This window comes from Myxocyprinus asiaticus, chromosome 31, assembly GCF_019703515.2.
Source record: "Myxocyprinus asiaticus isolate MX2 ecotype Aquarium Trade chromosome 31, UBuf_Myxa_2, whole genome shotgun sequence".
NCBI lineage: Eukaryota > Metazoa > Chordata > Actinopteri > Cypriniformes > Catostomidae > Myxocyprinus > Myxocyprinus asiaticus.
In genome coordinates this window covers 25,636,801-25,652,996 of record NC_059374.1, presented here as the reverse complement: position 1 = coordinate 25,652,996, position 16,196 = coordinate 25,636,801, and the positions used below count along the sequence as shown (strand labels likewise).

The following is a 16,196-nucleotide window of genomic DNA, read 5'->3' as shown; positions in this document are numbered from 1 at the left end:
GCAGCGATTACTGCCTCAATTCTTTTTGGGTGTGATGAGACAAGCTTTGCACACCTGGATTTGGTGATTTTCTGCCATTCTTCTCTGCAGATCCTCTCAAGCTCTGTTAGGTTGGATGGGGACCATTGGTAGACAGCCATTTTCAGGTCTCTCCAGAGATGTTCGATTGGGTTCAAATCCAAGCTCTGACAGGGCCACTCAAGGACATTCACAGAGTTGTACCTAAGCCACTCTTGCATTGTCTTGGCTGTGTGCTTAGGGTCATTGTCCTGTTGGAAGGTGAACCTTCAGCCCTGTCTGAGGTCCTAAATGCTCTGGACCAGGTTTTCATTAAGGATATCTCTGTATTTTGCTGCGTTCAGCTTTCCTTCCTCTCTGATCAGTCCCCCAGTCCCTGCTGCTGAAAAACACCCCTCACAGCATGATGCTACCACCACCGCTTCACCGTTGGGATGGTTTTGCGCAGGTGATGAGCGGTGCCTGGTTTCCTCCAGACATGATGCTTAGAATTGAGGAAAACAGTTCAACCTTCATTTCATCACACCAGAGAGTCTTGTTTCTCACAGTCTGACAGTCCTTTAGGTGCTTTTTTGTGTGTCTTGCACTGAGGAGAGGCTTTCGTCTAGCCACTCTGCCATAAAGCCCAGATTGGTGGAGTGTTGCAGTGATAACTGTCTTTCTGCAAGTTTCTCCCATATCCACACATGATCTCTGGGGCTCAAACAGAGTGACCATCAGGTTCTTGGTCACCTCTTTTACCAAGACCATTCTCCTCTGATTCTCCTCTGATTGTTCAGTCACACCCCCACTGGTCTCCCAGTGCTCCACTATAACCTGCTCTTATTCATCAACACTAATCTCATCACTGGCATCACCTGTCACATACTAATCAAGTACTCTATTTATACTCACCACTTTCCTTAAGTTGGTGTCTAGTCTCATCTAAAGCAGAATTTATCTATCTACCTGCAGCCTCTGCGTTCATCTTCATCCTCAAGCGTGACAGAAGGGGTCTAAATACTTTCTGAATGCACTGTAAAATTAAAATAAAGGATGAGCCTTTCAATATGTCCCACCCAAACTTCCTGTTTCAATGGGAAATATGTCAACACAGGACAGAAAACTGCATTTGGCAAACAATTTAATGTGGTCTTTAACTTTTACAAGGCACTACTGTCAACCCTCCATTTGCCACTCTGTTTTAAATGTGAGTCTGAGTCCTTTGAGAGGAGGGCAGGATGATATATCTTGTTTCTCCAAGCAGTTTGAGTGTTTCCCCCCATGAGGAACTGCAGAGAAAATAACTCTCTAAGCTTGCTGCCTTTCGATTTCTTTGCCAGCACAGTTAAACTGCCCAGGAAGTGGCAGGGAACGTAAACTGAACAAACATGATCTGATATGTTCACCACAAGAAACAGATATAATAACCTCTTCCATGACCAGTAAGTTAGCATTTTGAAGCTCAAACATAACGCTTGCAACAGCTATCTTGCCTTTGAGAACTTGCCTAAAAGTAGGAGCCACAAAGAAAGCACAGTGCCACACCAATCACAGTAATTATTGATGCAACAGAGAGAAATTTCAAATTGTTTTGGGGTTAATTTAGATAAAGTTTTGAGCTGAATAAATAAATGAAGGCTGTGGTTGGTGTCAGTGCTTTTAAAATGTATGCTTTGGGAAATCTTCAGAAAAACCAATTGAGGTCTTGGAGTTCTAGGCCACTTTAGTTCAAGAAAATGCCCAGGGCGATATGACGGGCATTTCATTTGGCTGGTGTGAGTGGAATGGAGTTAAATCGGTCAGTGGGGAGCAGATGATGCAAAGTAGCAGAATTTGTAACTGTGGTGCAATCTCAGCCACATCAAAGACAAACCCAGCTGACTGAAGAATGTTGGCCCCAGTCTAATGGGTGAACAGGGAGCGTGTGGAATATTAACACGTTTAGGTAATTTTACATTTTACATGGGAACTTTCATCCAAAGCAACTTCCAGGGCACTTAAGGTATAAGACGTAGGCCGATTTAGAATTTAAAAAATGACATGTTTAAAAAGAACATTAAGAGGGATCAATAAATCATGAACAAATTGCTGCCTTTGCCTGATTAATATGTAATCATGTAATCCTTAAATAAGTAACTGTAATCTAATTATGAGTATCTTCAAATGTAATTTAATCTAATTACAAGTATTTGCTTCTGTAATATAATAACGTAATCCAGATTACATGAAATCCATTACCCCCAGCACTGGTTGTTCACTTGTACATACACTTGAATGTCTAGCATGATCCTCTTGTCTTCTTCCACATGAATCCCCCAGATGCAGTCCTGGCCTTTATCATAGGCCTCAGGCCAGTTTGGTGACAACACCACCCCAGCTGAATCGGTGATCTCTCCACTGCATACAGCTGCAATGCAACCACAGTGAGACAGATGAGGTAATATAATAAAGAAGCACATACATGCACAAATATATATATTAATGCATGTGATGTGACGCTTATTGCGCTAGACACTGAAAAACAGCAAGATGTATCGCAATGGTTAAAAATCACACTTTTATACAGAAAAAAACATTTGTGTTGCAATTTGTAACATAGGTAAATCCAACAGGTCTCAGAGTGGACATTTTTGCCCATCTTAATAAACAATTTGGCTTTCTGCTTTCCTTTCACATCAGTACACTGGCTTAGCTTGTTGTAAGCACATTTTCAAATGGCAAAACTGTTGTCTTGACCCTGCAATTGTGCTGGAGCCAGTATGATTAAATCCTTTCAATCCAAACTCTATTGTAAAGCTGGAGTAATGTACTTGAGTACCAGGTCAGATAAGAAGCCACTGTGTGTATGTTGGTGGAATCAGTGCTTTATGAGCAAGGTATTCTCTCACATTCTTTGGCTCCTGGTTCCAGCCTCCATGGCTTAATGCTTTTAGTGCTGCTGTAGGCACGTGACTGTGGCTAAGAGTGTCTGAAACTCATCCAGGTGACATAGGATGTAGTGGATTACATAAAAAAAGGCACTAAAAGGATATGGGGTATCCTGTTCTTTATCTGCACATGCCACCTGAAGAGCTCTTAAGCAGCTGACTAATACAATGAAATGTTCACTGGGTTATATTAAAACCTGGTGACATCATCCACACATACACATAAACGTATATAAACACATAAACCTTCATACTGTATATAACCTACCCTCATATGAAAACATGAAAGGGGGGAATTCACTAAGCCTAATAAACACGTGTTAACATGATTTTGGTGTAATAAAATAAACTACTTACCTAATCTGTGTAAAGTGTAACTTCACTGTCATGACGAGGCAGCGCCAACCCTGTTATCTAGCAAATGCCTTATTGTCGATAAATCCCTAAAATGAATCACACTAAAATCATGTTAACACGTATAATGTTTACATCTTGTGGCTATACTTTTGAAACAGTGTGTATTTTAACATTTATGGACTGGTGCCATTCACTTCCATTTTAAGTGCCTTACTGTAACAGCGATTTTTGCTTTTGAAGAGTCACAATTTTTGTTTGTAGTAATCAACATTATGCCAAATGCTGTTGATTAAGCTTTACTTGTATTGAACCAGGAACATCCCTTTAATCAAAATACAGCGAAGTGCTATTTCAGTGCATTTAGCGACAAGTTAAACTAAATTGTGGATGGTTAGTGAATAAGATGAAATACTGTGTACAAAAGTGCCGCAACTGTTAAGTGAATTCACCCCAGAGTGTACACACTCATATGCAAACACACACACAGACACACACCTCTGCAGGCGGGCTCAGTCTCATTCCATTGAGGGTTGCTGGGATCCATGCATTCGATGATGACGGAGCCCTGCTCCAGGGTGTAGCCGGGGTCGCAGGTGAACTCCACAACCGTGCCCACAGCGTAAGTGCTGTCAGTGGTGGTGAAGTTGCCGTACTTGACGAATGGCTCATAGCAATGCCCTGCCGCAAAAGCTGATAGGATAAATGGACAACACCATAAATCACCTGCTCTGAGACGCACATCACAGTCCAAATACTATCACTAAGCATCTGATTTCATAAAGCACACAGACAACCAGTCCACTCGGCTTAGCCAATGAGTGTTCTGCATAAAATTTTTTCTGAAACTCATTTTCTGAGGATGGCACAGAATCCAAATTTAAAAGCGTTTCAAGGCGGCAGTCCAAAGCAATTTGTCTGCTGAATGTGGTAAGCTGCATGCAGTGCTTTACATTTCCACCTATCATAATCCTCCTGGAATCAAATCCAAGGTTTCAGGTTGCCCTTGGAAGGAGATTGTTAGTTAATCAACCTTAACCAGACTTGCAAGGCCACTTATGGGCGTAAAGGAAGAGAGATGTGAATAAATGTGAATGAAAAAACCTACGGAGAGAAACAACAAAGTGACATGGCTGGCTGCACCGTTATTGGTTGTTGTGCTTGTCTGAGAATATAGAATAGAGATTAAAGGGGAGAGTAGGGGACTTTAGATGAGAATGTTCAGACTATGGGTAAACACTGGCTTTGATATCCCATTGGGTCCGGCCTCATTCAAGCATGCACTAGATTATGCTACCCACATTCAGCTTTACATTCTGCTTGCTCTCGGTTTAATAAACACAGGCGATTCTGCCAATTACAGCAAACCATTTCCACCTCACCCCTTTCCCCAGACACATGCATTATTCAGCACTGGCCTCACCCATCTAGCGCCTCTAAAAAAAAATAAATAAAAAAAAAAAATAGAATTGAGCCATTTTAATCATGCTCCCATATAACCAAAGTATCAATCATTTCTGAAAATGTCTTTGACATTAAAGTAAGATTGAAATGGAGATATGAGTTCCAAATAGCCCGTAATTTAATGTGGAATGCAAATTTTAGGTTATTGTCATGAGCGAAGCCTCAGTGATTGGTATATACCGACTACATACTGTAATTCAAAGTTCTCATTTTTGACAAGATTTTTACATTTACTTAAGAAAATGTGAGTGGCGCTTGCTTGTGCAAAAGTCGCTGCCACAATGCTAGGGTGTTGTGGGTGGTTGTGAGGGCATCGCTGGGTGTTTTTTCTTCAACTTTTTTATTTTTGTTAGGTCACATTTAAACTGATTTGGAAGCTTTTTACCAGGCCTTCATGATTTATTTTTGATACTTTTCAAATGCCTTTTATAGATTTGACTGTTTTAGCTTGTCCCAGACCCAGGCTTCCAATATTAAACTATGAAAATCCATAAAAAAATAAAATAAAAATATTACAAGTTTAAAACATGATAATCTAAATAAAGAGTGAAATAAACACAAACCATTTCAGTATTTATCGTGTGAAAATGATTTTTTATTATCTTTTCAAAAATTGCGCCTGTCCCACAGTTGTGGGAAGTTTAGGGTCAGCCTAGGTGAACAATAGAAAAAGTGATGCTTGGCTTAGCAAACACCAAAAATTATGAAATTTATAACTACCTTGAATAGCATCTATTTCAGCATGTTCATATACAATCATTACACAAATGCATATGATTCCGTAGTTAACCAAAATGCCTTTTAGAGAAGTGAACAAGTACTGTATTTTGTGTGTTTGTATGGCCTCTCTGCACTAAAATAATTATTTTGTGTTGAAGTAAATATAGCAGATAAGATTAAGTAATTTCTACACTGAATAAGTTAAAGCATGAACTTGAAAATATTAAGTAAATTCTACATTTTACTCAATTCAAACATGTAAAAATGAATGCTCTATCTAATAAGTAAATATTTTTTAGGTTTGTTTGTTATTTTTACAATGCATCATCATGTATCAATCCTAAAGTAGAAAACCTTGTCATATTTATTTGCTAATTTGTATAAAATTCACAGGTAAATAAAATAAGTACATTTTACTTAATTCTTCAAAGCTGGTGTTCCCAGCATGCACCGGGCTTGAATAATTAATGAGCTTGCATGATTTCTCTGTTTGCAAGTTAAATCACACTGTTTTTATTGTTGATTTTGTTGTTATGTTTGATAACTTCTTGGTTTGTGAAGTCTGAAGTCAAAATTACCCGTTCAAGATCAAAAAAGTTATCTGTTTACTGTTACGATCATTGTGTTTTATGCATCAAGTGTTGAGGTCTGCATGCGCAGCTCTGAATCTTGTTTCTGTTGGCAGTAATGCAAGAAAATGTTGTCAAATAGAGTGCATAGCAAGCATTAAGCTTCTCTGTGGAAGGCTTGTGTGTGTTATGTAGTACAAGACTAAGTATATTAGAAAAGCATTGAAACACTAGTACATATTTAAAAGCAAGGCTTAAATTAGTGCTAAATTGCTTGAGTAAAATGTACAAACAAAGATTAAGTAAAATTAACTTGAAACAGAGTATTGCAAAGTAAATTTCACTTGAGAATTTCTAATTAAAGCCACCAAGAATTGTTTGTGGCTTTTACTTGAAAATATGGTCTGTTAAATTTACTAGCAATTTCTGGTAGAAATTGTTTTCTAGGTTTTATTTAAGTAAACCCCACTCCAATGTTTTTCAGTCTCAGATCTCTAGAGTTTCAGAGCAACACATTCACTGGTCTACTAAAACTGATAAAAACAAATCAATTTTGTTTATGATAGCAGAAAAATAAATAAATAAAAAAAATAAAAAAAAGAGAACAGAACTTCAATCAGTGAGACTATTAAATCCTGAGTACTCTGTCTGGTGTGAAATTTAGCTAGGTATCAAGAGCCTGAGAGGACAAGCTGCATTGTTACAGGTTGCTGCGAAGGCACATTATATTGTAGATAGTGTAATCGGATTGTGCCTTGGCAAATGAGATTAGATAGATCTTGCTGGATAATGACTACGGGGCCCTAAGGTGTGTATGACATCCCTGTGAACAAATACAACTGCACACATTCGACTGACCTGTCAGGGGGATAGGAATACAATTTCTGTACAAAAAAAAAATTGCTCTGTGTTTCCATTTAAAACTCAATTTAATGACCTTGTCGGGCTGCATTTGCCCAGTTCATTCGATTTCCATTTCATTTAATCTGAATAAATCTAATTTCAGGCATGAATCTGAAGAGTGTTTAGCGAGACACAGGGGAGAAAGGATCTTTGGTGTGAATCGAAGCAACAAGGGCAATGTGCCGGAAGGTCCACTCTTTGTCTCCATCAGAACCCTGAGGCTCTGTATAGGACATGTGTTCTTCAAAAATGTTTTAACTCTGTAACCATCGCCATGTATGTTCTGGCTAAGAGAAAGGATGGAAGAGAGATGGTGGCCTGTAAATTCTGTGATATCTATGTCTTGTGACCCACTGTCCCTGTTTACACCTGATATGAAAGAGCTAGTTCACATATGTGACTATCTTTCTTCCATTGAACACAAAAGAAGATATTAGGTGGAATTTCGGGACTGACAGCCTCAGTCACCATTCACTTTCAGTGCATGTCTCAATGCAGAAAGAAAGTCAAACATGTTTGGAACAACATGAGGGTGGTTAATGATGATTTTCATTTCTGAGTGTACTATCCCTTTAAGATCTGTCTCGGGTGATCCAATAACAAGTTGTCAGCATTAAATACAGGCATCCAAAAAAGTTTTGTGATCCAATCACTTAAACCATATTTGGGTTAGAAACGCATGTGACCACTTCACATTTGTAGTGTAAAGGTTAATCTGTCCTGATACGTATCGGACAGCCGTGAAGGACCGCCTACTTACCTGTCAATCAACCACAGCACTAAAACAAGGGTTTTAAACTTTGCCAGTTACGATCAGCTTTAAAATAAAATAACTGTCCAATTGAAAACATTTAAAAAGTGCATACATACAGTACGTACAAGCACAAAACTTTACAGAACCTCTTTAGTGTACCTATTATCAACATGCAGTGACAGATAATGTGAAGCACATCTGAAGCTCAGCTAATACAAGTACATCTCTAAAATAACTGAGAATTCTGAATGAAACACCAAGATTTTGGTAAGAATTTGTTTTTAAATATTTAACTTATTGCACTTTATAAACATGCTGTAACGCACTGACAAAGAATGATGTATGTAGTCACAAAATCAGAGACCCACCCATCGAAATCCAATCACAAGTGGTCACAGGAGATGCACCCGAGATGGATGTTAATATACCAAGGCCTTTGATAAGGAGAGAGCAGATTGCCATGAGGAGACTATAAAGTGATTATGAATTGGATATCCCCTGCTGTAACAATCAACCAATCAGCTTCCTGCACAGAATCACCACAGAGTATTGCTAGTTCACTTGCTACATGCTGGCCTACGCAGATGTGAACACAACAGCAAGGACCTATGCACTGAACCATGGTTGCTCTCATTATCTGCACCTATGCTGTCAGTCCGTACCTTCATATCTGATGGCTACGCCTGTGTTGGTGCCGAAGCCATCCGTTGTAAACTCCACAAAGAGATGTCTGGAGGAACTGACAATTCCCTCGTTCGGCAGGTATTCCACCTCATATGAGTCATACAGAATTGCCGTGTCGATGTGGTTACCATTTTTGATCATAAACCTATAAACAAAAACAGAAAATTAGGAGTTAGTTTTGTTATTCCACTAAAACGAGTATCTGTTCAAGAGTAGATTACGTTTGTTCTTGCAATTTCTAGTACTGTGTTTTGGCAGTTTGTATAATAATTGTCTGATAGGATTTTGAATAGCTGAGCAGCAAGTGACCTCGTTAAAAGTCCATTTGTTAGCAAAGCCTGAAGAAAAAGCAGATACCGCTAATAAAAATAACTTAATCCCCCTCCTGAGGCTCCGGAGTGGGCTCTAATCGCTCTCTACACACTCGCACAAGGGGATTTGATTATTCTAAATTATTTTAAAGAGCAGCAAGTGTCTGATCTCAGAAACTTTCATCCACTTTCGTTTGCGTGCTCACAGCTGTTCCTATCATGCCTTGCTCTCGCCATAGTAGATAATGCCCTGAAGAGCAGCACCACATTTGGAGTGTGACTGCACTGTGAAGAGACACTCTGAGCTTCTCCAACAGTCTCTCTTTGAACATCTGATGACTAATTAGTGTATAAATGTAAAGTGGCTGACAGAGTTTAACAGCAGAGTATCGAGTGAGTTGGCTGGCACAGACCTGTCATCATCTTCTGCAAGGGCCACCTTTTCAAAGTGTACATGGAGCCGTTGACCCTCAGGGGCCTTCAGCACCCAGTGGCAGGTCAGGTTGTTGCTGTAGTTCCCAGGGAAACCAGGGGACACAATGCGACCGAGAGTTGCATTCTTCATCATTCCACCGCAGGCCACTGTGCCAAGTAGAAATGGAAGGAGACAGATGACATTGAGAAGAAAAAATAGAGTTAGAGATCGAGTTAGCCCTCAGAGTGAATTTGAACAGTTGATAACAAAACTCTCTCACAGTGCAGGACCCTAGAGACTGTGTGACAAGTGACTAGGCCTCTGTCATAGAACCAGTAATGTGACAATAATAGAAAGGAGACCTAAAAAGTGAAGGTGAAATGTTTTTTTTCCAGTGGGAAACATGTCAAAGAGACTGTTAGACACCATTATGGAGTATAAAATCCTTTAGTTTAATGGCTCTTAACTGGTTTTGCTTCAAAACCCAGATTTTACATCAGACATCAAGTGGAGTTCCAACATAGTACCAAAATTGTTTTTATTACACGTAAACCTGATATTAACAGTGACACAGATTATGGGTGACCTATGGAAGGGGTAGGGCTCAAAAATAACTGAAAAATAACTTTGTAACTCACTTTTTAAGTCTTCTATTTGAAATTCGTATGACCCTACAGTTTAGCTACCATGATTTTTCTCCTTTCTAAGTGGCCTGCGAAATCATCATATATGTTGTTTGGAACACAGTGCATGTGAAGCATGCACATTCAAAGTTCACTTAATATAGGTACTCCAATAAATTAACAGAATTCTGCTTGAAACATTACGCTTGTGCTTAGAATTTTTTTAGAAATGTTAACTTTGTAGTGTCTTTTTTTTTTTTTTTTGCTTTATAGGTTATAAGAACGTTTAGACCAGTGGTTTTCAACTGGTTTTGCTTTAGGAACCAGATTTTACATCAACTTGTGCCCTAACACAGAACCAAAATAGTTTATCATACAAAATTAAACAAAAATCTTCTTAACCCTTTAAGGTCAGATGGACTCGACCTGTCGGCGGGCCCATGAGAGAAAAATCCAAATGTTAATAACTACAGTCTTTACCAACACAAAATAGTTTTTTTTAAAGGTTAGAAGCTCTACTTTACAAAGCATGTAGACATTATGACCAAAACTGAATGCTTATAACTTATAGCTTTTGCTTATAACTTCACTAAAACTAACATAAAATATCACATACCATTACTTTTTTATTTTAAAAAGAGCCCGCACACAAAGTAATCGGATGTATAGATCATTAGATAACCCACACAAAGCACAATGTGCACACAGCATCTGGTGACATCATCGGAAATGCTGTATCATCATGGAATGCTAAACCAATCGGATTGGGTTCAGATTGCTCCAGCCAGTGGTGATAGTCCTCCATATTTGGGCAGAGAGTCATGTGATCAATCACTGTAATTACATATGGCTACCAGGAGATGGCGCCAAGTACATGACGCAGACTCAATGATGACTCAGTTGGCACAGAATTAAACTCATTCTGTGAAATCTCATTACTTAAATCATGTTTGCATACTATGCAAACCTTTATTCATTGTTGTATTTGCATGTGCAATTAGTTCTTATGTACGATTATTATGTTTTATTTGTTTGGAGAGGCTTTTGGACACTTTGACATGTTTTTGGACACTAGGAATTTTGTATTTTTTTTGTAATGCTATAACTTTTGGTAACTTTGTCGTATCGTCACACAATTTTACTCAGTTACAGGTGACATAATTGAGGGGAAAAAAGCAGCTTTCCAGAGCCACCTTATTTACACCCTGAGGTAAATGTCATATCAGAAAAATAAGAAAAAAAGTAATTTTGGGTTAATGTTTTTGTGATTTTTCAGCAGTTTCTTAGGCTGAGTCTCAGAATTTATCATAAATTAAACTATTAAAAAACTGAAAAGTTTTCTTTAAAATTATACCAAACACTCCTTGTTTTATTTGTTTTTAGTTAAAAGCCTTTCATTTTGGGTATGCCACTGAAACAGGAAATCTTTAAAAACACCATCAGAGCTTAAAGGGTTAAAAACAAACATTGAATTTTATTAATGGGTCGTTCCTACAATTTACTGTCTTTTCAGCTTTGAAAATGTGAAAAAATAAAACATACTTTAATAAGTATATTCATATTTCTTAATTAAAGGAACATGTTAAAATTTTATAAGTCTTAAAGGTCAAGCTAAATGACTTATAAACTTCAGAAGTCCATCCAGTTAAATGGGCAGATTCAGGGTGGACAATAACAGGGTCATTACATATACATGTTCTGTAAATGATATCTAGCTAACATATTTGTAAACGTATACTGATTATTTTATTTCTGTTAACATACACTGGTGGCCAAATGTTTGGAATAATGTACAGATTTTGCTCTTATGGAAAGAAATTGGTACTTTTATTCACCAAAGTGGCATTCAACTGATCACAATGTATAGTCAGGACATTAATAACGTGAAAAATTACAATTTGAAAACAAATTTCACAACAGCTTAAACTACTTCAAAGAGTTCTCATCAAAAAATCCTTCATGTGCAGCAATAACAGCTTTGTAGATCCTTGGCATTCTAGCGGTCAGTCCAGATACTCGGGTGACATTTCACCCCATGCTTCCTGTAGCACTTGCCATAGATGTCTTGTTGGGCACTTCTCACGCACCTTACAGTCAAGATCAGAGGTTCTCAATCTTTTGGAACTAAAGCCCCCCCCCATGTTGGAGGAGACCAGATATAATGATTACCTATTCTATATAAAATCTATCTATATATAACCTAATCTATAATCTGTTTTTGATAGATAGATTTTTTTTTTTTATACATTAATTACTTTTCATAACTTATTTTTTTAAATAACTTTTATGACTTTTATAAAACTATATAACGGACAGGTATGGAACATGCACTTAAATGATCAAAAATGTTTCTGAACACTATATTTACTTTGAACAAGAAAACTCTAGGTTGTAATAACGTGTACTATTTTACATGTAAAACATGTTGCACTCCATTCGTCTTACATTCTAAATACATTCGCATATGAATTATGCGAATTGGGATGCAGGGCGCATCTTGTTAGCCATGACATTGTTAAATCAATCAGTGGGACACCTGCGCTTGCTTCTTTTTACAAAGAAGCGCAATTCGCGGTTTAATGTTCGACAGCGCAAACCTGATGTCATTCTCCACCTAGAGCTGATTTCGGTACTTTGTTTTCAAGGCAGTCAATTTTGAAAACCCGGCCTTGCACAGATAAGTTGAGGCGAATGGAAGAAGTAATTTTACAGTGGCATCAGTCAACTGAGGATATTCAGTCATCACACTCAACCAAAACGAAGGCAGAGAGCAAGAGCTATAGAGGTGTCGCAATCTGGTGTCGCTCTTTAATTCGACTAACTGCTCCTCCATGTCAACTGAAAGGTCTTTTCCTGGGCAACTGAAGGGATCTCTGAAATTAACTAAAATCCTCACTGAAATAACGGCCGAATTGTTGTTTCAGTCCTTCAACATGTTGAGCGACTGTGTTAATCAAAGGAGTGACATTTATCCCTGTCTCTTGCACACAGTCAGCGAAGTTGGGAAACATGTCAACATTTTTATTAATCAGCCGATCATGCCAAAGATCCAATTTGCCAACGAATGCACTGACTTTGTCTGAAAGAAGCAAGATGTTGGCATCTCTCCCTTGCATCGATGTGTTCAACAAATTCAACCTGTCAAAAATGTCTACAAGGTATGACAACTGCGCTAACCACAGGGGGTCGTCCAGGTACCGCGCAAGGTCGGACTTCGCATCAACAAGAAACAATTCGTAGAGGCGATGTAAAACCCGACCTCTGGAGAGCCAGCGAACCTCAGTGTGAAATAGGAGCTGCTCATGTTCGTCTCCCGATTCCTGACAAAGCAAGGAAAACAAGCGTGCATTTAATGGCCGTGCTTTAATGAAATTGACCATTTGCACTGCCTGCTTTAAAACTGACTCCAGAGACTCAGGCATTTGCTTTGATGTGAGAGATTCGCGATGAATCATACAGTGAGTCCACGTGGCTAAAGAGGCTAAATGCTGGACACGAGTGACCAGACAACTAACCCTCCCAGTCATTGAACGGGCCCCATCTGTGCATATCCCAACACATTTATTCCATGACATGCCTGCATCCCGTATATACCCATCCAGAACTTCAAACAATGCCTCGCCAGTTGTGTGCGCTGGAAGACAGAAAAGAATGTCCTTCTCAATATTACCATTTTTTATATATCTGACATAGGTAAGCTACTGTGCTGGCCCTGCAACATCAGTTGTCTCATCAAGCTGCAGGGCATAGTACTGGCTTTGCATGATGTTAGCAAGCAATTGCTCCTTAACGTCGCTTGCCATGTCAGATATGCGGCGGCTAATGGTGTCGTTAGAAAGGGGGATGTCACCAATCTGTTGTGCGAAATTCTCTCCAAACATGACTTGACAGATATCTTTGGCAGCAGGTAAGATTTGCGCCTCGGCAATTGTGTGAGGTTTTTCTAATTTAGCAACTCGTTGCGAGACGTAGTAGGACACTTCTAGACACCTGTTAGACAATGATGTGTGTTTGCTGATGTTGCGTTTCTGCTGTGCAAGGCAAGATAACTTTAATTTGAAAAAATCTAAGGGTTTGTCTTTGAGTGTCGGGTGTTTGGTTTCTAAATGACGCTTCAACTTGCATGGCTTCATGCTATCATTTGCCAGCAAATATGCACATATGACACACTGGGGCAGCGGTTCAGCATCTGTCCCAGCCACCTTAAAGCCAAACTGAAGATAGCTAATGTCATACTTTCGTGTTTTACACTTCTTAGGGGTTGGTGCTGACGACGCATCGTCGCCACAACTCCTTTTAGTACGTGTGATGAACTTATCCATAAACTTCTTACCAATATGGAATCCGTTCGGCTGACGTTCTGAAACTTATCTAGCTGTCAGTGCAGACAAAAGGCAGGTTAAGCTCCGCCTCTCCCCATCAAAAAGAAAATGCAGAGGGAACTCCTTTTAATGCAGAGCGGGTTTTTTTCATTTATGTACATTCTATTTGATAAGCAATAAAATACACTGAGTACCCAAATGATGACTTGATGAAATGAGACTCTGATGTACTTATCCTCTTGTTTAGTTGTACATCTGGCCTTCCACATCTCTTTCTGTCCTTGTTAGAGCCAGTTGTCCTTTGTCTTTGAAGACTGTAGTGTACACCTTTGTATGACATCTTCAGTTTTTTTTTTTTTGGCAATTTCAAGCATTGTATAGCCTTCATTCCTCAAAACAATGATTGACTGACGAGTTTCTAGAGAAAGCTGTTTCTTTTTTGCCATTTTGGATGTAATATTGACCTTAAGACATGCCAGTCTATTGCATACTGTGGTAACTCAAAAAACAAACACAAAGACAATGTTAAGCTTCATTTAATGAACCAAATAGCTTTCAGCAGTTTGATATAATGGCATGTGATTTTCTAGTACCAAATTAGCAATTTAGCATGATTACTCAAGGATAAACTAGGATGATCACCCAATACTGCGAGAAGAAGTGGAGGCAGCCATCAAGTCTCTGAAGATCGGAAAAGCAGTAGGTGTTGACAACATTCCCGCAGAGCTAATTATGTGTGGAGGAGAAGCGATAGTAGAGGTCCTCATCAGAATCTGCAACAAGATCTGGCAGACTGGAATGTGGCTGACATCATAACCCTCCCAAAAAAAGCAACCTACAGCTCTGCCAGAACTATAGAACCATCAGCCTTATAAGCCATGCCAGCAAAGTGATGCTCAAAGTCATACTCAACAGATTAAGACTACAGGCAGAAGAAATCATAGCAGAAGAACAGGCTGGATTTCGCAGTGGTCGTAGCACTACAGAACAAATTTTCAACTTAAGGATTCTATGCGAAAAGTACACACAACACCAGTAGAACATCTACCACGTCTTCGTGGACTTCAGAAAGGCCTTTGACCAAGTCTGGCATGAAGCTCTTTGAGCCACCATGAGAAATTACAACATGGGCAGGAAACTGATAGAGACCATCCAACAGCTGTGCGCCAAAGCTAGCAGCGCCATTCTACTCCAGGGCCAAATTGGAAAATGGTTCCGCACGAATGTCGGTGTCTGTCAAGGATGCCTCCTATCTCCTTTTTTGTTCAATATATTCCTGGAACGCATTATGACCGATGCCCTCGAGGACCACCATGGGACTGTCAGCATTAGAGGGCATACCATCAACAAACCTCCGTTTCGCCAATGACATCGACGGCTTGGCAGGAAGTGAAGATGAGCTAGCAAATCTAGTGAACCTCCTGGATAAAACAGCAACCAGATACGCCATGGAGATAAGTGAGGAAAAAAACAAGATCATAAACTCCACCCAACCCATCACTAAGAACATCTTAGTGAATGGACAAAAGCTGGAAGAGGTCCACCAGTTCAAGTACCTGGGTGCCATCATCAGTGACGAGGGGTCCAGGCCTGAAATCCTTGCCAGGGCAGCACTAACAACAGCTGCGCTTGCCAAACTCAAGCCCATCTGGAGAGACAGTAAAATCAGTCTCAAATCCAAACTCAAGCTGCTGCACGCACTGGTCCTGTCTATCTTCCTATATGCTTGCGAAACATGGATGCTGACAGCAGAACTAGAAAGAAAAATCAAGACCATGGAGATGAGATGTTATCGTAGAATCTTGGGCATCTCATATATAGACCACATCACCAACGAAGGGGTCCAAAGAAGAATTAAGGCACAAGACCATTATCAAGACCTGTTGGTCATCATAAAAAGAAGAAAGATGCAGTGGTTCGGACATGTCACTAGGAGCGATGGTCTGTCAAGGACAATTCTTCAAGGGACAGTACCTGGAGGCAGAAGGCGAGGCCGACAGAAAAAGAAATGGGTGGATAACATCACGGAGTGGACTAGCAAGAACTTTGCCACAACCCAGATGCTCGCCCATGACCGACAGAAATGGAGGAAGATGGTGTTCAACTCAACCATACAGCGACCCCATGACCCAGGAGGGTTAAGGGACAAA

General features: G+C 39.5%; 1 protein-coding gene across 1 annotated transcript in view; it reads right to left on the bottom strand.

The window, feature by feature from the left end:
- Nucleotides 1-16,196, bottom strand: part of sez6b (seizure related 6 homolog b) — a 315,312-nt gene that overhangs the window by 41,928 nt on the left and 257,188 nt on the right. Inside the window, exons 6-9 of the mRNA XM_051665921.1 lie at nucleotides 9,100-9,268; nucleotides 8,354-8,520; nucleotides 3,780-3,974; nucleotides 2,269-2,407 (exon numbers count right to left, since the gene is read on the bottom strand). Coding sequence (XP_051521881.1) covers nucleotides 2,269-2,407; nucleotides 3,780-3,974; nucleotides 8,354-8,520; nucleotides 9,100-9,268 — 670 coding nt within the window. The remainder of the gene's footprint in view (nucleotides 1-2,268; nucleotides 2,408-3,779; nucleotides 3,975-8,353; nucleotides 8,521-9,099; nucleotides 9,269-16,196) is intronic.